The 24,307-nt window shown below is 34.5% G+C and overlaps 2 protein-coding genes and 1 long non-coding RNA gene across 3 annotated transcripts; 2 read left to right on the top strand and 1 right to left on the bottom strand.

Annotated features, from left to right (window-relative positions):
• Positions 1–248: 248 nt before the first annotated feature.
• LOC141484372 (uncharacterized) lies at positions 249–3,325 on the top strand. The gene is made up of 2 exons (XR_012466607.1): positions 249–883; positions 2,659–3,325. It is a non-coding gene; the product is annotated as an uncharacterized lncRNA (long non-coding RNA).
• Positions 3,326–6,688: 3,363 nt separating this feature from the next.
• LOC141484371 (uncharacterized) lies at positions 6,689–8,324 on the top strand. The gene is made up of 2 exons (XM_074179419.1): positions 6,689–7,114; positions 7,990–8,324. Exons 1-2 carry the CDS (start codon positions 6,689–6,691, stop codon positions 8,149–8,151), a joined length of 588 nt encoding a protein of 195 aa, XP_074035520.1. The 3' UTR covers positions 8,152–8,324.
• Positions 8,325–21,416: 13,092 nt separating this feature from the next.
• LOC141484369 (ATPase ASNA1 homolog) lies at positions 21,417–22,206 on the bottom strand. The gene has a single exon (XM_074179418.1). It carries the CDS (start codon positions 22,201–22,203, stop codon positions 21,493–21,495), a length of 711 nt encoding a protein of 236 aa, XP_074035519.1. The 5' UTR covers positions 22,204–22,206; the 3' UTR covers positions 21,417–21,492.
• Positions 22,207–24,307: the final 2,101 nt, after the last annotated feature.

Raw genomic sequence — 24,307 nt, 5'->3', positions numbered from 1 at the left:
AGCTTTGATTTTTCCATTTTTATTGAAAAATAATAGTTTACCTGCTCAAAAATGTTGAAAACAAGTAAATGATGGCATCTGTTGTGTTTTCTATGGAAGAACGGCTTTTGTGTGTTTTTAATGATAGAAGAGAACCAAAGCTGTCAGAAGCTCTGCAGCCAAAGTATGGTTGTGGTCGCTAGACGCTAGTTCTGTTGTCGCATGGCAATATGATAACAGTGAATATGGTCAATTTGTTAAGGTGCGTATTCATTTGCAACAAAACAGTCCGAACGAACAAAGCGCGCGCGCCCTCTGCAACAAAATTTTTTCCAGCGCGCGCCGAACAACCTGCAACAAACATTTTTGCGCGGAGCGTTCCGCCTGAGTTGTTCGCTGCGATTATACTTGTAATTTCTGTGTTTAGTATAAGATGTCTAAAAACCTTGGTGCATCTACTCATACCTGCAAAAGTTTGGGGTAAAATGAGGGATTTATGGCTAACTTGATTAGCAGAGATCAACGCCGTTTCAGATGGCGCAAGCAGTCATTACAGTAAACTGTAATCATAAGACCACACAGGGTGTATTTGTATTTATATTTACAAAGACAACTTGTCTCTGATATTTAATTCCACATTCATTTTTCATACCTACTGTGCTTTTAGGATAACTTAAAAGTGAGTTAATGAATTTTTTGTATTTTAAGTGTTATTGACGAATTGTCAGTATTAAATTGAAAGATAAGTGTCCAAGTTCTGGTGAATTATTAGTTGAAGTTTCAACCCAAGCAAAGTTTTGAAGAAATTTCGTGTAATTTCTTGATATTTCAACTCAAGAAATGTTGGCAGATATTATGTAGTTGACATTGGTTGTTTATCGGAACGAATTCCGCAAAACAGGTGGTAAGTATAAAGATTATATACTTGAATACATGTTTTTAGTATGGTATTGGAATGGAAAAAACTGAATAATTCACTAGATTACAAAGAAATATTCCCAGTGAATTCTTTGTCGAACTTTTCGATTACCTGTTAAGAGATCATTTTGATAAGCACCAACTTTTAACCGTTTTTTTTTAATTAATAATTAAAAAGTTTCCTCATTGATCCATAAAATTTGGAATAAGCGGTTTATATACGAAGACAATGTAATGAGTAGAAACACAGCTGTTTTCTAATAGATATTCAACCAAAATACATCTACTCATAGTGACTATGGATGTATGTGTATCACACCTAGCAGTTCTACTCATGAATCAGGACATTGATTTTCTTATACATACACATCTCGTTAAGTACAGAAAATCACTCAAGAGAAATAGCACTACAGTCCCACCTTGAACTCGTCATGCAAGCCTTTGGGTTCTGCAAATAACTTGAGAGAAATTACAAGGCAAAATTTATTAATTTACAATAGATGTAAGATGGTCAATTACCTTCCGTTGATCATCAGATGTATTGAATAACTTCTTTGGTTCAGAAAGAATGTGAACTATTTATTGTCTGTAAAAGTATATTAAAGTTTATAAGATTTCTGTATTTATAATTATTGAAATTTACAGTTCCAGCATAAATTGAACAAAGTTTAATTCAAATATCTTCCATTATTATTATTTTAATTTCATTGAGTCATATTTTTTGCAATGATTGCATGTGCAGGTCATCACTGATAGATCAATTTGACACTTGACCCCATGCCAATTAAAATTTCAAATTTTTCAAAAAATAGTATCGGTAATAGCCCCCCAAACGTTTTTTTCATGTTTCTACGTCAAACCGTTCAAAAGTTAAGTTAGTTTTTTATCAGTCTGAGGTGAAATTGTATTTAATATCCTTACCAGTGGTAAATTAACTTCCAGTTTCCTTGTGATGGGATTTCTTTTATATTCAGGTTCCCACGAAAAGTAAAATACCGTAATGTTCAGAGAACACTAGGTTGAATTTCTGCAGACTGCATGAAAGTAGATTAGCGTCTTTTAGAATACAAATACAAAATGTCTTCTGATATACTTTAATTGCTCACTACAACCTTTTACATTGAGTGTGTAAAAGAGTTCTTTTTTTCAAACAATGTGATCATCAATTATGATGGTAGTTTTTTGAAAATATTCAATCAAATTTTAAAAAAACATACATCTGATGAGAGTTTCACATCTCAACAGATATTTTCAGATTTTTCGAAATTTGACTCACAGAAAATTGTATTTTTTTAAATTTTTATTTTCGAGGGCTCTTTCATTATGCTCTTTAGCACAGCAGATACTCAGTGCCTCTCTTAACAATTCTTCCTTGTGGTGTTCACAACCTACAATATTTTTGGGAGAAAAATTTGACAATTTGATTAAAATTACTGGAAAGCAATTTCTTTTAAGTTCCCTCTCAAAAACACCTGATATTATTGTGGCTTCAACATCGTGAAGAAAGCTATTAATTTTTTGTGATGGTAATGTTAAAAATCCTCTGCTCTTGTTTCTTATGAGGGAATTGAATATTTCATTTCCCTTCTCCAATATTGAATCCACACATTCTCCACATTTGGTGTTGCCTTTAATTTTTTTTGCAACATATTCACAGAAATAAGCAAAAGCTTCATCAATACCTGAGAAGTCCTCTTCAATTTCGGAGATAGTTTTTTCTATTTCAATATAGAATATAAATTTTTGCTGTTTTTCTTTCAGATCTCCAATATGAAGAAGGGATTTCATCATTTCTCCTCCACTAACATTACTTTCCCTGGGCAGTTTTATCAGAGAATAGAGGGACATTAGGCGGAATCTTTGTCCAACTTGAATTGACTTGGGATGAGTATTGCATCCTCCTGCAGCTCTCATCATCCCAAAAATGCTGAAAATGATATCAACAAAGTTGATTGGAATTGTTATGGATATGTGAACATTATCACCTCCAAATGATCTTGGTTCAATCTGGATGTCATCAAGTATTTGAAACCAAAATGGGATTAGGAATATTCTCTAGTTGAATACTGCTAGAATTTGCCAATGGATGTTTTGTGACAGAGTGTGAATCGGGTAGAATACTACAAGATGGACTAGGAAAAACGTTTAGTGGAAGTTCAGGAGCGGTTTCACTGAGAAATAAAAAATATCAAAATACCTATTTTTATTATAAAAATGACTATCACGTCAATTTCACAATAGAACTTGTCTAAAATCTAAATTTTTCATAATGATCTTCTACCACATAGTAACGGCTATATATCCATCAATTTACTTGTCTAAAACATGTTTTACCCTTTAGATCAATAAATGTTATTTAATTAAATTAATAAAACTATATAAATAATCACACAATCCTTATCAGATATTTGGCAGAAGCTTTATCAAATATTCTTTGAAAAAACTGATCACAGAACTAAATATAGGAATTCAAGTATTTCAGTTGTTCATGTTTCAAACGGAGTTTTTTCGACTGGATAATCCAACTGCAAACTGAAAAATAAAACCAGTTATAAAAAAATGAAAATCAATCTTTGAATCTGGGAAAATTTCAGCATCCTTCATCAATAATTTTCAACAGCTCATGTAGTATGATTGCATGACTGACTTCAATGTTTTGGTTGGTTTTTGGGTTTTGCTGTTGTCTTCTTTGGTAAACTCCAAACGTTTCAAGTGCAACTACGACAGTCAGCGGCGTTGACGAAGTACTCCTCATAAGATATTCATTGAAACTAATTTAAGTATCAACTTTATTCTCTAAGATTACTTCATCAACGCAACTGAATATGATTGTCTCAGTTGCAGTCATATATTTTTACTGAAAATGATCAGGGCAAAGCCAGGAAACTAACTATTACGAAATTAAACAGGATGGGTTTATACATTCAGTTCAATTTTAGAAATATTTCATGCTGATTTCAGAATCGAAGTTACATTAAATCATTAGTTTATCTATTCAAAATTATATCTGGTTTCATTGATTGTCCGGAAATTCTCTCCCCTATAACTTTCAACGTTCCACGAAGGTCCATCAGACAAATAAAGCTATTTATTACACCATATCACTTAACTAACTATGGGTATCATTCTCCATCTCCAACATCTAAAATGTTGAGACTTGAAAATAACTACTCTGATAAAATCAATTTCTTTTGTGATGATGAAAATATTTTCAAGAATCTCACTCTTTGCTCATGCAAATGTTTTTCATTACTTTAATTTTGTCCTTCATTAAACACACATAAATGTGTCTGTAATAATTATAGTAGTAGTAGTATAAGTGGTTACAGCACAAGCTTTCTTTGTTATATAATTTATTGTAAACAAAACTGAATAAATTGAGATCCCTGTAAATAAACATGGACAAAAAACTAAAATGGTATTTGTTAAAATTGGTTTTTCTGTAAACCAGCTGTCTTTCCCCTACGAACGGCAGCCCTCAGAAGTCGAAACTTGTGCGAACAGGGATTAACGAAATCTTACCTTTCAACGTGCGATTCTAAGCTAAATATAACCCTTTGTTCGATAACAACTTTTTCATTAATTTTTTTTAAAATTCCTACTGGCATTTAATTATAACCGTCTCACAAGAAGATTCTAAAAGATACAGCTTTTTTTTATTATGTTTTCAGAAGAGGCTGTTTATAATAATGACAACGTATTTATTATTTCCATGTGCAAGCAGTAAGCTTACACAGATATTGACAAATATGAGATATCAGAAAATAGAGGGTAAAGTTAATGAAGTTAATTTTCTGTGAATCAGGCATTTATAGAAAATGTTCTTCAACTTTACCCCTTTCTTCCACTATCACCTTTTATTTATAGAATGATATTAGCACATATTAGCCCGTATTGAATAATGATGTATTTTTATGAAAGGTATCAAGGGAAAATATGATGTAAAATATTGAACAAAACAGCAGTTGCGATCATTGAAATGAAAAATAATATGAAATATTATAACTAAACTCCACGCATTTGGACAATTTGAAATTTGTAAAAGGACATTGATATGCTTGAGTTGAACTGAAAACAACAACTATCTTTTATCTTCAAGAGAAATGAATGGCATAGAGTGTTTGTTTCCAACTGCGAACTTCTCAGGGTTACCGTTAGAGAACAGCCGGTTGAAAAGAACCTTTTTTTGTAGATAGGTAAAGCTAGAAGGGGTTATTTATCATTTCATATATGAATAATTTGATATTTATCATTTTGATAACACCAAGTGTTCTCTCTTGATTTGTATGTGATCAAATTTGCTTTTGATACCTTATTCAACGGATACTTTCCAACTACAGAAATTATTAGTAAACTGGATCTGGAAATGGTGCACGTTTTCTTGGAATTCGTACAATTAAGTACTTCTCTATAAGTGCACCTTGAAAAAAATATACAAATCTTTGATAGGATTTATAGGTAGTGCTGTAGAAACTGAATACTCACATGCATGATGGTTTGGCACCCTTCAATAGTTTTTTCTCACCAATGAAATGGATGGGAAAATGCTTTGAGCAAATAAAAGCACCATCAGGCAGATATTTCCTAACAGCATCCATCTACAGTTTCCTCTTGTTTTCATCCTATAAATTACAGATTTTGATCAGGTACAATGCACAAATAAAACCATTCAAATCACCAATTGAGAACAAGTAAAGTTAAAAGAGCATACTGTTTGGTTGCTTGGAATTCTATATGCAATCAACTACTACCAGTATATATTTAAGAGAGCATTAGGTTTCTCATCATACATGAGTAGTCTTTTAACCACCCAATAAATTTTCTTTATACAAGTCCACAATACAACACCCTCGATTTCTACAATAATTTTCCACAAGCCTAACATTCTGTTAGGCTTGGGGAACTATTTGTTTGACATGGAGCCCTACTCAGAGAGTGATTTTCAAACTTAATCTATGATTTATTAATTGTTGATATAGATTTAATTTTTTATTAGTTTTAAATTTTATGCTGATATTAATATCATGATATTTTAAATGGATGTTAAATTTCATGTAACTGTAAACTTACTTACTTCTCATAATAATTCTGTAGAAATGCAATAAATCTCTCTGCATACTGTAATATTCATCTGTAGGTATCTATGATTCTATGAGTAGACTTTTCTTGCAACTAGGTATTAAGTTGTATTTAAAAAAAATTAAAAAAGCATAAGTGAATGTTTATTTTCAATTTGATATTATGATTAAGAAAGTAATGATACTCTAGTAGCAGAAGGTGGATTTGAAAGGGTGAAGGATTATTCAAAATATGAAGTTGGTTTTTGGTGTAGGCTGATACAAACTTAGTTTATCCGTGGTGGATTGACAGTAATTATAAAATGTTTCATTTACCTTTGGCACTGAATACAGATGATTACTCGAATTTTTACACTGTTCACACAAAATACAGAATTTTCCCATTTTACAAAAAGTATCCTTATACACTATATAAAACTATTCCTTATTACTACTGAAAAATGTAACCAAACTAAAATAACTGAGAATTAACGAACGAAAACTATAATAAAAAATGCGAACAATGTAAAGATTGGGATGACAAAAAATATCAATTTCAAAATACCAAAAGTTGAAAATTCAGAATTCAGAATAGCGCCATCTTGGGAAAACCTCGTAAGTGTTGTTAAAAGCAACAGGTGGTTCCTTCAAAAAGTTCAAAACAAAATCTAAGCGTTACCAACACCAGGGTTTCTAGGAATCTTAGTTTAGTACTCAGTCTCTTGGTGTTTAGGATGGATGCAAACGATATTGCCGTAGCCGCTGGTGATTTCTTAATTATAGAGGCATTAACGGAGGCTAAAAAAAATAAAAAAAGAAAACAACGAAGAATGTGGGCGAGGCGCTTTTTTTTGCGTCGTCAAAATATGGTATTACTTAAGGACCTAGATCATATGCATATGCAAAATTTTACAAGGATGGGTGCAGAAGATTTTGAAAATCTGATATGTTTAGTAGGTCCTAAAATAGCCAAAAAAGACACAACTTTTCGAAAGGCAATTCCGGTGCAATATCGTCTGGCAGTCACACTTCGCTTTTTAGCAACAGGGGACTCGTACAGTAGCCTACAATACTTATTTAGAATTTCAAAACAATTAATTGGCGTTATAATCATTGAAACCTGCGAAGCACTCATTCAAGAACTTAAGGATAAAATAAAGGTACGTAAATACATTTTTATATTTATTAAATTTATTTCAAACATTATTTAGAAAACAATATACTATTAAAAAAAATTCCTCATTTTCGTTTAAATAGCTTTGAGAAGTAGGGGGTAGGTTGAAGAAGGAAAGTTGTGAGTGTGGCACTGAGTTTTGAGGAGAAATTAAATTCGGGGAGGGCTGGTCTGAATAATTGGATTGTGATTGTGGGGAAGGACTAGGTAAAGAAGTTAGGTTAGGGGAGGATTGATGAGAATAAGTTTGAGAGTATGAAGGGTTTGGCACAGAAATTTGTATGGGCATTGATTGATTGGAATATTGAGTGTCATAATCGGCACTAAAGATAATATTATTTATGTGGTGCTGCACAATAGCTTTCGTTATTTTATTATAGCTCCTTAGCTTATGAGCCACATGTTGACCAAATACTCCACATTCGTCTCTAAGGTCATTATTAGCTGCTGCATTTTTAAGAAAGCCTAAAGCTTGGTCAACTTTTGAGGTTCCTACCGATGGCGATGGTTCAATTGATCTTTTACGTTTTTGGATTTGCTTCACAGGAATGGCAGATGTACATGGTTTTGGAGATACCGGCGCATTTTCAGTTTGTATTTTGGTTTCTTGTGAGTTGGTGGCTTCTGTGGATACATCTCCTTTATTACTTTCAGAAGGTGGTGCATTATCATTTTCCTAAAATACAAGATTGTTAAGACGATTCGCCTTATTTATACTTTAGTCGATACAGGATGTTTTCAAAGTTGAGTCATTTATTTTAATGGCTTGTAGAACTCGTCAAAAGAAGTTGAAAGACCAGAAATTACCTATATAAAAATTGCCAAATAGGGGAGTTATTTTACGTTAAAAATTATTTTTAGATGCCCAGCAGTTCCGAAGAATGGTTACAGATTAGTAGACAGTATGAAGAAAAGTGGCAATTTCCTCATTGTGTTGGGTCAATGGATGGCAAGCAGGCCCCTTTTAACAGTGGAAGTGAATTTCATAATTATAAATCGAATTATAAATCGAACTTTTTATGAAGAGTACCTTTCTTATAAAACTAATGGAAAAAAAGTTTTCCATATTAATAGCTGAGCATCAATATAGACATATTTGCATATCAAAAGTTTTTTTATTTTATTTATTTAGTAAAACTACATTAATTTTAAAATAACATTTGAATTAAAAAAAAAGTTGAAATAAATACCTTTTCCGGTTCCAATGGATTCTGTCTCTTTTGCTTTTTCCCGTCGAAAACTCGATAGAAGACTTTCCATTTTAGTTTTCACCTCTTTTGTGGTACACCCCATTTTATTTGAAATCGCCACCCAAGCATCATGCTTTTTTATTTTATCATAATGACAATTATTTTTTGGATCCCATAACACGAGTTGTCTTTCATACTCATCTATCAGTTCCAAACATTTTTCCTTACTCCAATCCATATCAATTTATTTAAAAATATTATTTGTATCAAATTAATAAAATAATATAACCAGCAAAAACTCACGAAAAAACCACAAACGCGCGTGATGCTCCTTACTCCCGTACTAACTGAAGACCGGCGAACGAATAAATTTCCTTTGTGCAAAACGCATTTACCGACAAATCTCGGAAAATGTTTGGCGCGTTCGGCGCGACGTACTCACTAGGGAAATTTGTTCTGCGCGCGCTGCGCGCTTTCTTCGTTCGGACTGTTTTGTTGCAAATGAATACGCACCTTTAGGTTGAAATAATAGTTGAACTTTTGTAGAGTAATAGTAAAGTGGGTTGTATACTCAGAGTTATAATACATTTAATATATTTTTTATTACTTAGAGGGTTGTATACACAAACCACTTACTCTAGAGTAAGTAGTTTGTGGTTGTATATTGTTAAACCGTTATATTGAAACTTGTGGCATCTTTCTTAAAATAAAGGTACAAAAGATTAGTAAGAATGTGATTCCCATGATTTGTGAAAGATCAATAGGTTCTTACTGATGATTGTTAATAATACTAGGACAGGCTGCGGTTTACCAGGAAACGTAAAATTTATGTATGAAGTATTATTTTTTCATAGAATTCCTGATTAAACTAAATACTAAGAAAGACTTTTTTATAATATTACAAATATCTGAATTACTCTTGTACAAACTCAAAAGACAAGGTAAAAAGATTGTTGGCCATACCATACATTGTACATTTTCCTTCGTCCATTTCAAGAAAAATTTTTGGTTCAGAAAAATATATGTACATGGATATTCTAGAGATTCTTAATGCAAATAAGGTTCTAAATTCAATAAAATATGACATGACATTTGTGGGAAATGCTCTTATACTCGAACAAGTACATGTAAGGTAGCCCCAGTACAGGGCCCTTATTTTTGATTATTGCTTACTTTTGACGAAATGCCAGTTTTTTTCATCTGACAAGGTTATAAATATAAGAGCCGCAAGATATGTTGATAAGGTGATTGTTCAAGTTTGATTGATAACAGTTAGTTTTATACCAGTGAATTTTCTGTAAACGAAATAGATGTGAGTACCTAACTATCTAAAAAATTCAACCCTTCTATACAACCTAAGTATATGCTAATTGTGAAAGCCTTTTGCTACCATCATTGTTTGAATAATGGTTTTGCGGGTTAATAGGCCGACGTGTATTGCGAGATGTCATCGACGTTTTGCCAACACGGGTGGCTGGCATTTTCAAAAGAGATGTCCAATCACTATTTACTGTTAAGAGTTCATGAAGTGTATCTATTGGGGAATTAAATCTAACGAAACATTTGGCGTTCGAAGTCAAACCCTTCTCTCCTCACATTTCCACAAAGTGGCAAGATGAGACAAGTATCTGTCCGAAAACTAAAACTTCCTCTCTCTCTATCTTATTGCAAGTATAACGGTCCTCACAAAGGATGACAGATATTTGCCTTATTTTGCCATTTTGTGGGAATGTATAGAGACAAGGATTCGATTTTGTCGAATTTTTGTTTGATTAGATTCAACTCTCCAATAGACACATTTTTCGAACTTTGTACGGAAAGTGTGCTCCTGAACTGGGAGAGTTTCGTTCGAGTTGTCAACCTACATTTTCAATGAGTAACCTCTATCGCTTCAATGGTCCAATATTTATATAATTGTGTATACAAATTGAAAATATATACATTTCATATATCAGTTTAGGTCGTAATTGCTCTGATAGAATTTAGTATTTTTCTGTTTGTTCTGTTGGTTGCATAAATTGCTAGGCTTATTACTAAAACTAGATGTTTATTTAATGACTATAAAAATTATTCCATATCAAATAAAAATGTCTCCAAAAATGAACATTGAACGGTAGCCCTGTGAAATTGGTGAATGGCATAGAATCTGTCAAAAATATCCCTAGAAATCAAACATAACACACAAAATTCCCTAGGAAGTTAATTTTGACCGTGAAATAGTTATTACGAACCTTTTTAAAAAAAATTAAGATATGCAGCTGGCATAGTTTTCATTTCTGTACAAGAGCTTATATAAATTTCTACAATTGAAGCGATTGAAGTTTTTCATGAAAAACATTGGTTGGCAACTTGGACGAAACTCTCTTAATAGGTTTGTTCTGGTTCTACGAAATTCAGGTTCTAGGATGTCAGGATCATGCGCAGTTGATATAGAGCGTTCTGGTTTATTGAGAATAATTTCGGACTGATGAATCCTCTGTTCTGGTTTTGACTGCGAAATGATCCTAAACTGTTTTGAACCGTCCTGAATCGTTCTTGCTCTCGAGGCTGAACTGTTCCCGTTGCTCATGCGCATTCATGTGGAAATTTGTTTGGGCTATTTGCTAGGATGTTTTTTTATTTATTTGATTTCAATAATTGATGATTGAGGGTAGATAACATTTGAGCTGACTATAGGGATACGGTACATAACAAAATTGACATGATTAATAGTATTTTCTCGTCTTCATCTCTTCATATATATGATAGGTGGCACAGTGGTCTCCTCAAAAGCGTTTTGGTTTAAACAAGTGTCCGAGACTATTTCGAACTGTTTTTTGTTTGTACGCAGCATGTCTTGCGCAGTTTCCAAACGTTTTGGGATGTTAGAACCAGTACAAACCTAATGAGTGATGATATTTTTTATTGTTTATAGTTTCAGAATGAGGTTAACTTGAAATGTAGGCAGGAGTCATAAACTCTATAATCATTAAAAAAAGTATCCGCTCAGATTACCAGTACATAAATTAGTATTTTCCAATTGGCAATGTCTACGTAGTTCAGAATGTCTAAAAAACTCATTTCAACTCTCGAAATCTTCAACAATCTGTTGAAATTTGAATGACAATTCAATTAAACACTATGGTTGCTTGTGAAATTTAGCAGATGCGAAATCTAGTGGAAACGAATTTCGCGAATAGGGCAGACAAAAAGCAAAAAGTTATTATTAAGCCGTGTCTCTCGGCAAATGACTTGACGGAACTGCCCTTCAACCAATTTCAAGAAACCGACAGAAATGACGTTACTTCAAAGCAATATTATCTAACAGTAAGACGGTGAGCCACAAGCTTTAATAAAATAATAGAAAATATTAACGGTATGGATTCTATTGAGTTACGTTGATACTGAACCGCTACGAAGAGAATCTAATATGCCAAAGAATGTAAAACGAGGAAATACAGGAGCTAAATTAATATACGAAGCAGTTTACTATAATCAATATACACCAACACATGTAATTATGTATCTGATGGGCCATTTTGAAAAACCTGATATCTACTCAAATCGACTATGACTATGGCACCGGTAACCTATTGTGAGACAGACCAAATTATGATGGATTACATTATGACACTTTACGTATTCTATACATTACGGTTATGATGTAATACGGATTCTGTACAATACGGTTTCTACGCTTTAACGATATGATACATTGAGTTTATGATACAATGTGAATATAATGCATTGCGATTATGATCGGGTAACGTTTCTATAAGTACTTTATGAATTTGTAGTTTATGACAAAGTACGTTCTGCTGTTTTCGTTATGATGAATTGCGATTATGACGCCTTACGTTTCTCTGCATTCCGTATTCTGTAAATTACGATTATGATCTTGTAGCGTAATGATGCATTGCGATTTCTCTCCTTTGATGTTATGATGAATTACATGGACCCCCTGTCATTTAGAAAGTTTTAATATTCCTAGTAGTTTCGGAGATATCCCGAGAAAACTGAAATTTGAGAATTTCGTTCTTATTTTCTCCTAGCTTTATTTTCAAAGGAAATGTTAAACGAATAGCTCTTTATTTCATCAGTTCGGACTTCCATAATATAAATTGATTTGAAATCCCTGAAAAAAATAAAGAGATTAACCGAACATAACAATTTTATTAAAACAAAAAACTGAAATTACAAGTAAATAACGTGCAAGCTAACCCCAGAAAATAAAAAATTGAAATATTAATAAAAGCTGAAAATTAAAACATATTATTAACAAAACTGAAAAATAAACCAGATTCCAAACCAAGTTACGTCACGACGTTTCGATTGTTAGTATCCACAATTGTCTTCGGGTGAAAACTAGACTTATTCCTCCGAGATCTGACTATTTATAGGTCATTCGGGTGCTTTCACCTTTCACCTATCCCCTCTCTCCGCTTCATTGGTTTTAGCGGGAGATGACCGTTTGGCGGGAGTTGGTCGTTTTTCGCTTGATAAGAGGTTTCTATATGTTACGTATCTCTCCGCTAGCTTGACTAAATGCGTTGTTGGACAACATATTTTTATTTATTTGTTTATTTATTTGCCACTGAGGTACAGTATGTACATATGGTATGTCAATAACTTAAAATATATATATATAGAACATAATAACAGTGTGATACGAATAAAATTGGTAGGTATTTCATTTATCATATATGTGTATATACACATATAGCTCTACCTGTGTGACATCCGGGTCCAAGATATAAATACAAAGAGATATTTTACCGAGTGGATATGATATAAAAATAAAAAATGAAACAATTAGTGGACACAACACTCCAAATGTGCGGTTGGCTCCTGCTGACTCCGTGCATATGTGTTGTTTCCTGCTTTCGGCAAACAATTGTTGCCCATCTTTACACTTGGCTGCACCGCGCCGATGAGGCGCAAGCCAGAAATCCTTGTCCGCGATTTGCCCCAGTTTTGCAGCGGTCTCAACGGTGGCAGATTTCGAATTGTCTGTGAACAACGCTTTCGCGCAGCCACAACCAGGACAGAGTGTCCTCTGCGGAGCTACAATGAGTTTCCTCCCAGGATAAAGAACTTTATCCGGGAGAAAAATCGACTCAGACGAGTTTATCAGCGGACTCTCTACCCTGGAGATAAGTTTCCTCCCCTCTTCACGGACAGCGCGGCATCTGCTACTCCCCGCCAAGAAGGCGTTGGCCTTTGCAGACACAATGGAGAGTCAGTTTCGACTTAACGTTGATCCGGATGATGATATTGACCGTGATATCCGGCTGGAACACCGTGTTCGGCGCATCCTTAGGGAAAATGATGACGACGTGATCCGTCCAGCTTCAGAGGAAGAACCGAAGGGGTACATTAGGGCCTCCAAACCCAAGAAGGCTCCGGGAATTGATTCAATCACTAACAGGTTGTTGAAGCAGCTCCTGGAGAACTTCATCAGATAGCTGATGGACATTATCAACAGCTCAATCACTCTCAGATACTTCCCTCGAAGATGGAAGCATGCCGTAGTTGTCATGATTCCGAAACAGGGCCAGAACCTGCTGTTTCCCCAGAATCATCGTCCGATTAGTCTGCTTTGCTCAACGGCTAAGGTGGTTGAACGTGTTCTGCTGCAAAGGCTAACAGAAGAAGTTGAAGATCAAAATGTTCTGCCTGACGAACAATTCGGCTTCAGGAGGGCACACTCCACCGAGCTGCAGGCCCTGAGACTGGTTGAAAATTCCATCTCAGAGCTGAACAACAGGAAGGCAGTCCATCTCGTCCTCCTGGATATTTCGAAAGCCTTCGACCGAGTCTGGCACGAAGGCCTGCTACAAAAAATGCTCGATTTCAATTTACCTCGGGGTCTGGTCCGGTGGATTAGGTAATTTCTGAAAGGAAGAACATTTCAGATCCGAGTTGAAGGAATCCTGTCTCCCGTCAGGGAAATCGAAGCTGGAGTGCCTCAGGGTGCTGTGCTGTCTCCACTCCTGTACAGCCTTTACGTGAGCGACCTTCCGAGGTTCGATCACGTGAAGGTTTTCCTTTACGCCGATGATACGGCTCTCCTCGCTTCTTCCATGGGTCGGGGGTTGGGGGTCGTCTACATGCAACGCGCATTGGACGACCTCGAACGCTAGTACCTTGACTGGAAGAGCCAGTGAATCCAGAAAAAAATCAGGCGATAGACTTGGGGAGACATAAAGTTTCTCACGATTTCAGGCAGGTAGATCGAATGGCAAACGCGAGTCAAGTACCTAGGTCTTTGGGTAGACCGCCGACTCACCTGGGCAAATCACATTGATTATATCAAGAGCAAAATGCAGATGAGGATAGCTAAACTCTATCCTCTGGTCAATAGAAATTCAAAACTCAATCTTAAAAATAAGATTTTACTATACAACACGATGTTCAAGCCTGTCATCATGTATGCTTCAGGTGCTTGGGGACAAACCGCCCCGTCAAACCTCTCCATTTTGGAAAGGTTGCAAAATCAACTTCTCAGGATGCTGGTGAATGCTGTAATATTACTGGTGAATGCTGTAGATTACACTATAGACGACCCCACTCGATTCAGAAGGCCCCGTCGCTCGGTTGAGTGAAGGCCCCACAACGCGTCTGTTAAAATGAACAATTTGTTCATCAAATACCCCAGTCAGGAAGGGGTACACAAGGCCAGAGCGGCCTAGAGGTTATTGACCTCTATGTCGTCACCAAAACACATTACGTTATGAACCACTCGTCCTCCTGACGAATCTCAGTTGAAAGGGTAAGGGAAAAAATTTCCAACTTGGTGAAAATGAAGATGACTATGACACGTTCAGATAGAGTAGGGCCTAGAGGATGACAGCACGATCAGCTGTCGAAAGCGCTCGCTGATAAAGCGAAGGATAGTCTTGACTGACTAGTTGAGGAGAAATACGGAATATTGTTGGGGATGCAGTCAAATTACTGGGCAGTTGTTTAAAGAATACTCTTTGTTATATGGTCGAGCTTTCGAGAATATTTATTCCCTTTATCTACAAGAAATTTAAAAACATTGCAGCAAAATTGTAAAACAAATAGGTAAAAAAATTTACTTACTAACTTGAGGTTATAGTAAAAAGTCAGACGTGGCAATGAGAAAAACAAAGTTAATACTTTTCATCATGTAGAAAAGTGTCACACATTCAATTTTAGAGTTTCAGAGAAAAAGTACAAAAAACTTATTCTATTTAAACATTTTTAAAAAATTATTAAAATTATTTCACTGGCCATGCTTGGCACCATACAACCATAGCATAGCAACCATAAAGAGAGAGGAAATATTTGAAATTTGATAATTGACATATAGTAAAAAGTCAGACGTGGCAATGAGAAAAACAAAGTTAATACTTTTCATCATGTAGAAAAGTGTCACACATTCAATTTTAGAGTTTCAGAGAAAAAGTACAAAAAACTTATTCTATTTAAACATTAAAAAAAATTATTTCACTGGCCATGCTTGGCACCATACAACCATAGCATAGCAACCATAAAGAGAGAGGTAATATTTGAAATTTGACATTATAAGACATTTTAAGTATGATTATTCGACAGTAAAACAACAAAACAGGATTACCAAAAGGCACACCATCATCATGGCTGACACAAACAAAATCAAAAGTATCTGAATCTGGGTACAGTGCTGCCAAACACTCACAAATGAAGTGAATGGTTTTTTTGAATTACTCAGCACTAGGTCCAAAACCAAATACTATCTGTTGCTTGGGGAACCTGGAGGAATTAGTTCCAATTTTAAGATGTAATGATAAATATTGCCGAGGTTGTTGAGCTCAGTGTATTTGTTCATGTTATTGTTATTCCTTTTGATAAAGAACATTTCTCTAAACAACCGTTTTTGTAAATTGCTTTCAGTACACAAAACTTCAACTTCGGTGTAATTCATTGTGTGTTTAGTGCTAATGACATGCTCTGCAACTGCAAAGGTGGTTTTATTTGTGTTACAATCACATTTATGTGAAGTTATGCGTCCAGATAAAATTCTAGATGTTTGTCCAATATATGTCTTATCACATGTATGACAAGGAATTTCATATACTACATTTGACTTTTCTGAAGTTTTCAATGGAGTTTTAATTTTGGAAAAAAGACTATTAGTGGTGGTAACGATGCATTGAGCAAATTTGATATGTTTACTCTTGAAAAGGTATCTCTCCACTATTTGAAATATTTGAATTATTATTTTGATTTATTATTATTTATGGAAATATTTAAATTGTTTGGAAAAGTATTCATGACTGTGGAAGAAGAGTTAAAAAGTAGTTTATTCAAAAGTTTGCAAGGATATGAATTTTCAAGAAGAATACCTTTTAATTCTTTAATACATTCGTCTTTAAAAAGTGGATGTGTTAGATTGATCACCCTGTTCTTCATGGTTAGGAATAAGTTTATTTTCATCTTCGTTGGATGGTGAGAATGGTAGTTCAGTAACCTATTACTAGCATATGGTTTTCTATACCATTTTGGTATAGAAAACCATATGCTAGGACATTATCTGGATCTCTGCATACACGCATATCTAGACATAGTACTCAAGAAATTGGCAAAACATAGACACGTGTTTTGGCCCATTGTCAGTATGGTGCAGCCAAGTGTACAGTTGGCAACATTTGGTTACCAAAAGAAAGAAATACAAATGCACAGAGCCATCAGCAGAATCCAGCCGCACATTTGTGGCACTTATGGTTAAAAGATCTTGTGTTCACAAGAAAATTTAAAATCACCACAGATGCAGCTATGGCTACCTGCGTGACATGCGGTTCAGGAAATTATACAAATATGAAGTTTATTGAGTGTCTTGTTAACTAATATCAAAATATAAGTATATATACAGGGTGTCCCTGGACTTCCTCTTTTCCTCTCGGGAATGTATAGATGGGGTCAAAATATCACCAGTACTTCATATAACTTTTTTTCCTAAAAGTCTTCGTAACCAAGTTACGGGCCCTCGAAGTTACAAAATGAAAAATGTTTTTCTTTGATAACTTTTCAAGTGAATATTCAAAATCATCCAAATTTTGGTAATTGACTAAACAAATGAATTCCGTCGATGAGCTTTCATGCAGGAGTCTGTTGTTTTGCTACAAAGTCAGGAACGGACTACCCCCGATGGTCCACACCCCAAAACTTTGAAATGACAGATATTTTTCAATATTTTTCAACAAAATAAGGTTACTTGGACAATTTTATGAATAAAAGTACTCGTGTGGAAAGTCGATCGGAGCAACGAGTCTTGATAAAAATGTAGTTCTACTCGACGACATCAAACCGCTCGTCCATCATTATTTGAAATGAATAATTATCAAAGCAGAAATAATAATGATAACGTTAATTCAACAACATTTATAACAGGAATAATACAAAGTATGCTAAAATGAAGTCGTAAACAAAAAGTACAGTACCTATATGGAAGTTTAAGTCACAATTGTGATAGCAGATATTTTTTCAAAAGAAATATCAAGTTCTGTAGATTCGTGGTGTTTTTAAACTGACAAGCTACTCTACTATAAAATATCGAATTCATTCCATATTTTGTATGTACATAATACGTGTGGAATAATCACGTTTCGTGTTGATCAGTTATCTGAATCTCATGAAACTCAACATTCGAATGTTTCAAGTTCTTCTTCACAGCTAAACTGTTGAGGAGTTTCACTGATAATTATAATTTTATGGGAGAAATTCTTTAACACGAATCTAAATTTAGCTGAAAAAACGCACATCGGAAAAATATTTACTATACTAATAAAAAGCAAACGAATGAACTACAAAAACGGCTGCACATGATCAGGTGAAAAATATCCAGGGAATAATTATGTTCCATTTCTTTCACAGATGTTGACAAAAAAACCTTTTAGAAAGTTTTGATAAAAAATGAGAAACTGGAATGCGATTTTGTTTTGTTGAGTGGTGCGTTGTCATATGACTATCATTGTATTGTCAATATTCTATAGGATATTTTGAATTTTTTGATATGGCCGAACAGTTTACATTCAATGAATATGCAGATATGCATGTATTTTATGGACGAGCATTTTGTAATGCTGCAGAAGCTCGTCGTCTGTATTCCGAGCATTTTCCCAATCGAACGGTACCGTCAAGAGAAACATTCGAGCGTGTCGATCGCAGCTTGAGGGAGACAGGTATGTAATAATTGATAATTAATTTGAGCACGTTGTTTTATTTCGATATTATTGTAGGTACAGTTTTGCCAAAACGAGGTGGTGAGGGCGCTCCTAGGACTACGTACCGTTGTATTGGAGGAAAATATTTTGGAAGCCGTCGCTGATGATCCTTCAATGAGCATCAGAAATCTATCAGAACAGTTCCATACATCCAAGTCCACTATTCATAGAATAATTAATGAACAACTGCTTACCATTTCACATCCAGAAGGTACATGCCATGACACCTCAAGATTTTCCAGCACGACTGGAATATGCCAATTGGTTCATGGATAGGCAAAGAGCGGATATGACTTTTATTAATCGAGTTTTATTCACTGATGAAGCAGGTTTCAGTAGAGATGGAGTTATCAACTCTCATAATCTCCATATATGGGCCGAAGAAAATCCCCATGGGATATTGCAAACCAAACACCAACGGAAATTCAACGTGAATGTTTGGGCTGGTATCATAGGAAACCATCTTATAGGACCATTCGTTTTACAGGACCGATTGAATGGAGAACGTTATTTGGAGTTCATTCAGAACGATTTGAATGGACTTTTGGAACATGTTCCATTGCAAACCGAAGAGATATGTGGTTTATGCATGATGGCGCTCCTCTTCATTTTAGTTTGATTGTGCGTGACCATCTGAACCATATTTTCCACAATAGATGGATTGGTAGAGGTGGGCCATATTCATAGCCATCGCGGTCTCCGGATTTAAATCCATTGGATTTCTTTCTGTGGGGGCATCTAAAAAGCCTTGTTTACGCTACACCTATTCACACAAGAGATGCATTGTTGAATAGAATAACAGTACATTGTGAAGCCATACGAAACGACCCTGGAATGCTATTTCAAGTACAGAGAGGGTGTCTTCGCAGACTAAGAAAATGTATAGAGAGAGAAGGTGGTCATATCGAGCAGTTTCTGTAGCGGATTTTTCATTTCTGTTTGCTCTTGAGGCTCTTGAGTTTCGTTAGTTAAACGTGTTTGCATTATAAAAATTCGTTATGAACATTTTACCTATCATTTCCATTTTCCTTAAAAACTAATATTTTCGAATAATGGTAGACATCTCAGGATAAATGTTGTTGAATTAACGTTATCATTATTATTTCTGCTTTGATGATTATTCATTTCAAATAATGGTGGACGAGCGGGTTTGATGTCGTCGAGTGAAACTACATTTTTATCAAGACTCGTTGCTCCGATCGACTTTCCACACGAGTACTTTTATTCATAAAAGTGTCCAAGTAACCTTAATTTGTTGAAAAATATTGAAAAATATCTGTCATTTCAAAGTTTTGGGGTGTGGACCATCGGGGGTAGTCCGTTCCTGACTTTGTAGCAAAACAACTGACTCCTGCATGAAAGCTCATCGAAGGAATTCATTTGTTTAGTCAATTACCAAAATTTGGATAATTTTGAATATTCACTTGAAAAGTTATCAAAGAAAAACATTTTTCATTTTGTAACTTCGAGGGCCCGTTACTTGGTAACGAAGGATTTTAGGAAAAAAAGTTATATGAAGTACTGGTGATATTTTGACCCCATCTATACATTCCCGAGAGGAAAGAGGAAGTCCAGGGACACCCTGTATATGTAACTACAATGGGATCTCACTGGCTTCAAAGTTGAAATGGAAACGTTGAACAACTGAAAACACCAGACGCAGTTCAACCCGAACTTCAGATTATTAGTGCTGACCGCAGTTTCAGAACACGTACATACGTGAGGAAAAATTCAAAATGGCAAAAAACAAGGTGGTTTATATAGCACCTTTTAAAAGTTATAACTCATAGGGGATAGCTTGACGGTGCTACAAAATTTATTGAAGGGACCGACCATGCAACAATGACGTACTAATTGAAATGATCACACTTGGCAACATGTACAGCGATAAGTTAAGAATTAATTAAAATGAATGAATATGATATAAACGCATTTTTTTTCTTTAAAAAAGGTAGACCTCTTGACAAGATTTTATATTATGTAGATTGTGGAACGTAATGAATTAGATATAAAAGTTTATCACGAGATTTAGCTGTGTAACATGAGTTTGACATAAATAATTCTAAGAAACAAAAACAAGTTTTTTAAAAACAGGTAAATCTAGCGACAAAATTTTACATCACATAAAATGTGGAATGCAATGAATTGATGGGTTAGATTCAATTGGAAGTTTATTCTGTATTTTTTAAAGCTTGAAGATAAGAGCTTGTACTTGAACTATCAGTTTATTTCAAGTAACTCATCCGAATATTTTGATCTTATTTCTAATTCTTTATTGATTCATATTCTCTTGGAAATTTCTCTCTGCTAATATTTTTTAAACTATGGATCCGTTAACCAGCTGTCGCACTCCTACGAACGACAACCCTCAGAAGTCGAAACTTGTGCGAGCTAAGGATTAACGAGGTCTTACCTTTTTAACGTGTGATTCCTAACACGGATATCCGAACTTCAATCAGAAAAAATATTGTCAACCAGATTCAATAATAAAATAACAGCCATTCATCACTATTCAGTGAGTGTAGGCATGTTTAGAATGGTACATTGTTTGGGACCAGTTTTCATAGCTACCTTCGTTTCCAAAGTGTTTCCTTTTTAGCGGTGAATTGGCACAGTGGTAGTACGAGTGAGCCCGACTCACGATTAAAAAGTTGTTTGTTCGAAACACAACCTCGACCAGATATTTTCTCAAGAGTTTTTCTAGTTGAAGTTGTATTGATTTTGATAAATCACATTGTTGACAGGCCTGCGAATAGCCATGATGCCCCCTAGTAGCTTGGAGATTTATTAACATCTTTATTCAGAACACATAGAACATTGCGATGACGATGATACTAAAGAAAAAAAATCTGCTAATATTTAAGGTCATTTTTCACTATGAAAAAACTGGCATAGATGAAAATTTAATTACATCTAAATATAAACATTTCTATATTGAAAGAAAAAGGAGATCACACTAAACAATGCTACATGTAATAAGGTTTCATCAAAAATTCGGAGAACGTTTTCACATTTTCAGATCCTCTCACCTCCCTTTCTAGAAGAGGTAACTTCGTAATATGAAAATCCTCATACAAGTCTGTGATCTGATCCAAATATTTCTCTTGAATTTTATATCTGGCAGAACACATTTTACAAGAATTGTGAGTATCCTTTTTAAACAATAATTGATTAACAACAATATTATGTGTATCAATTTTACATTTTGTTAATTCTTGAACCAGTCTCTCCGTTTCATAAAGTGACAAAAATTCTGCTATACATACACAAACAAATGTTGTCTGTTCGGGATTTTTAAATTGTTCATTAACTTGTTTGATAACATTCAACATTTCTTCCATCCTTGAGGTCAAATTGTCGGCATTAAAGTCAGGATGTCCAAGAAGTCCACTCAGTTGTGAAATTAGTGGAGAAACTTTCAGTCTCAGTCGTAGCAGTTTTCCCAGCCCTTTTTCAACGATTTGAGGAAATGATAATAGTCGTAACGTGTGACCAGTAGGAGCTGTATCAAAAACAACAACGGAAAAATTCATGCTTTTGATGAGTTTCATGACTTCAGCGTAACTCATAGCCTCGTCTATACCAGGAAAAGCTCCAATTATTTCTTGAATTATTCCTGAAAATGAATTACCATATTCAAGTATTTCACATAAAATTGCATGCATAGAAAATTTCATTTAAAATAAATTTATTGCGAGCGCTTTCGATAACTGGCTGTGCTATTATAGCACAGGCTATTTCAGGCTATTGGGCATCGTCAGTACCGGGCAGGCGGTACTCGATAGAAGACAAAATAACTGCGTAAACGTAAGCGAGACATAAGTGGAAAAACTTCCAGAACATGATCAATCAGAATAACTTCACACAAAAGTGATATAAGATTGAAAAAAAAATCATGTGCACTAACTCAACATTTTATTGAAACAGGAAACAAAATTAAATTTGATCAAGCGAAAGTTTAACATTTAGAAAAAAAAGCCCAAAAGGCTTTTTCACGAAATGATCCTAACTAAGAATCCTAATAAAATAGAATAGAACTTTATTGCGCCCATAAAAAGTACAAATATTTTGGACAAGTCACCTATTACATTGCATAGTTACATAAAGAAGCTGTAAATGTAACAATAAAATTAAATGTAGTGCATGAAATGCATTTTAAAAATTCTTAAAGTATAAAGAAACAGGAATAAAAAGTGGAAAAGATGCACTAGGTATCTCCAAGCGAATCCTTAAGAGTAACATTGAACTCACTCAGAGTATAATACAGGCTCATTTTAGTGAAAAGTTTTTTCACTGTATTTCTGAAAAGTCTGAGTGGCAGATGTTTAATTTTTTTAGGAAGTAAATTGAAGCAAGTGATGCCAATTGATTTGCTTTTATCCAATCTTCTTAAGAGGGGCACAATATTATTTCCACTGCGTGTTTTGTAGGAGTGAATATCCGAGTGAGTGATAATTTTTTTTGACATGCAGAACATTGTCAAAGATAATTTGTGAGAATAGAGTCATGATTCCTGTATTCTCAAAAAAAGGCTTACAGTGTTCATTATATTCAGCTATTACAATGCTACGTACAGCAGCTTTTTTCAAGACAAATACTCTTTGAAGATGAGTGTAGCTTGCATTACCCCAGCACAGCAACCCATAACTCATTGCTGAGTGGAACAAGGCGTAGTATGTCATTAGAGCTGCTTTCTGACCTGCCCTTGTAGCTATTCGCCTGATGGCATAAACAGATTTTGCTACTTTGTTGCAAAGATTACTGATGTGGGTGGTCCAGGCAAGAGACGAGTCAAGATGAACTCCCAAAAATTTTATACTTTCCGATGTAGAAATGGCATCAGTGCGCTAGTTTGAAAATACACAAATTTCTGTTTTTGTTTCATTCATATACAGTTCATTAGAGTCAAACCACTGCAGCAGAGGCACAAATATTTGCCTCTGCTGCACAGATATCTATATATACATATATATAGATATGTTATCAACATATCAGTGATCTTGATTCAATGATAGAAAAAGAATTTTCAAAATGTGTCATGAATATTTCGTGAAATTTTAGCGCCATTTCCTCAGATGACGATTTACTGTACACGTCAGACCATGATTCTCCAGTGAGATGAGTTTTGAATACACTTATATTTTTGTTGGAAAAGTTTAGCTCATATTTCTTATTAGTATTTTTGTCACATCTGATTTTGTATGTGAAGATTTGAGGATAATGATCTGCCAGTGGAACACTAAGAACTTCTGCATTTGAACTCTCTATATTTGAGAATATGTTATCAGGGCATGTTTTAGACTTTCCCATCACTATGGTGACTGAATGTCACCAGAGTGACTAAGTTCGTTTTCTTCTCCGGATTTAGGAAATTTACATTGAAATCGCCACATATAACAACGTTAGCTCTGCTATAATGCCTTTCTATATAGATGAGGGCTTCTGTCATTATATTTAAAAACTTAGTAAAATCATAGTTACTACAGGGTGATCAGTATACAGATAATACAACTAAATTGAATTTCTTTGAGAATAATGCAGCAAGTTCACAGTGAAATTCTTGAGATAGCTGTTTAATTTCGATGATTTCTTTGCCATCAAAAAAATTATTTATGTAGATACAAGTACCTCCATGTATATCATTATGTCGGCAATAAATAGAAATTAATTTAAAATTTTTAAGAGTATTTCGTACTTGTTGCCATTCTGAGGTGTATTTGCAATTTGACAACTTCATCAAATTTCAGTTGAGTCTGAACTTTCAATATTTCATTTGCCACT

Source organism: Leptinotarsa decemlineata, unplaced genomic scaffold (genome assembly GCF_025532065.1).
Source record: "Leptinotarsa decemlineata unplaced genomic scaffold, Ldec_3_MD MMD2_tig00005541, whole genome shotgun sequence".
NCBI lineage: Eukaryota > Metazoa > Arthropoda > Insecta > Coleoptera > Chrysomelidae > Leptinotarsa > Leptinotarsa decemlineata.
This window is presented reverse-complemented; position numbering and strand designations above follow the sequence as displayed.

What these genes read in the sequence shown, in the direction of transcription:
- LOC141484371 (XM_074179419.1), top strand. Translation starts at nt 6,689, where the DNA reads ATGGATGCAAACGATATTGCCGTAGCCGCTGGTGATTTCTTAATTATA. An exon ending in AACTTAAGGATAAAATAAAG is followed by an intron (nt 7,115 to 7,989) that starts GTACGTAAATAC and finishes AATTATTTTTAG; the next exon opens with ATGCCCAGCAGTTCCGAAGA.
- LOC141484369 (XM_074179418.1), bottom strand. Translation starts at nt 22,203, where the DNA reads ATGAAATTTTCTATGCATGCAATTTTATGTGAAATACTTGAATATGGT.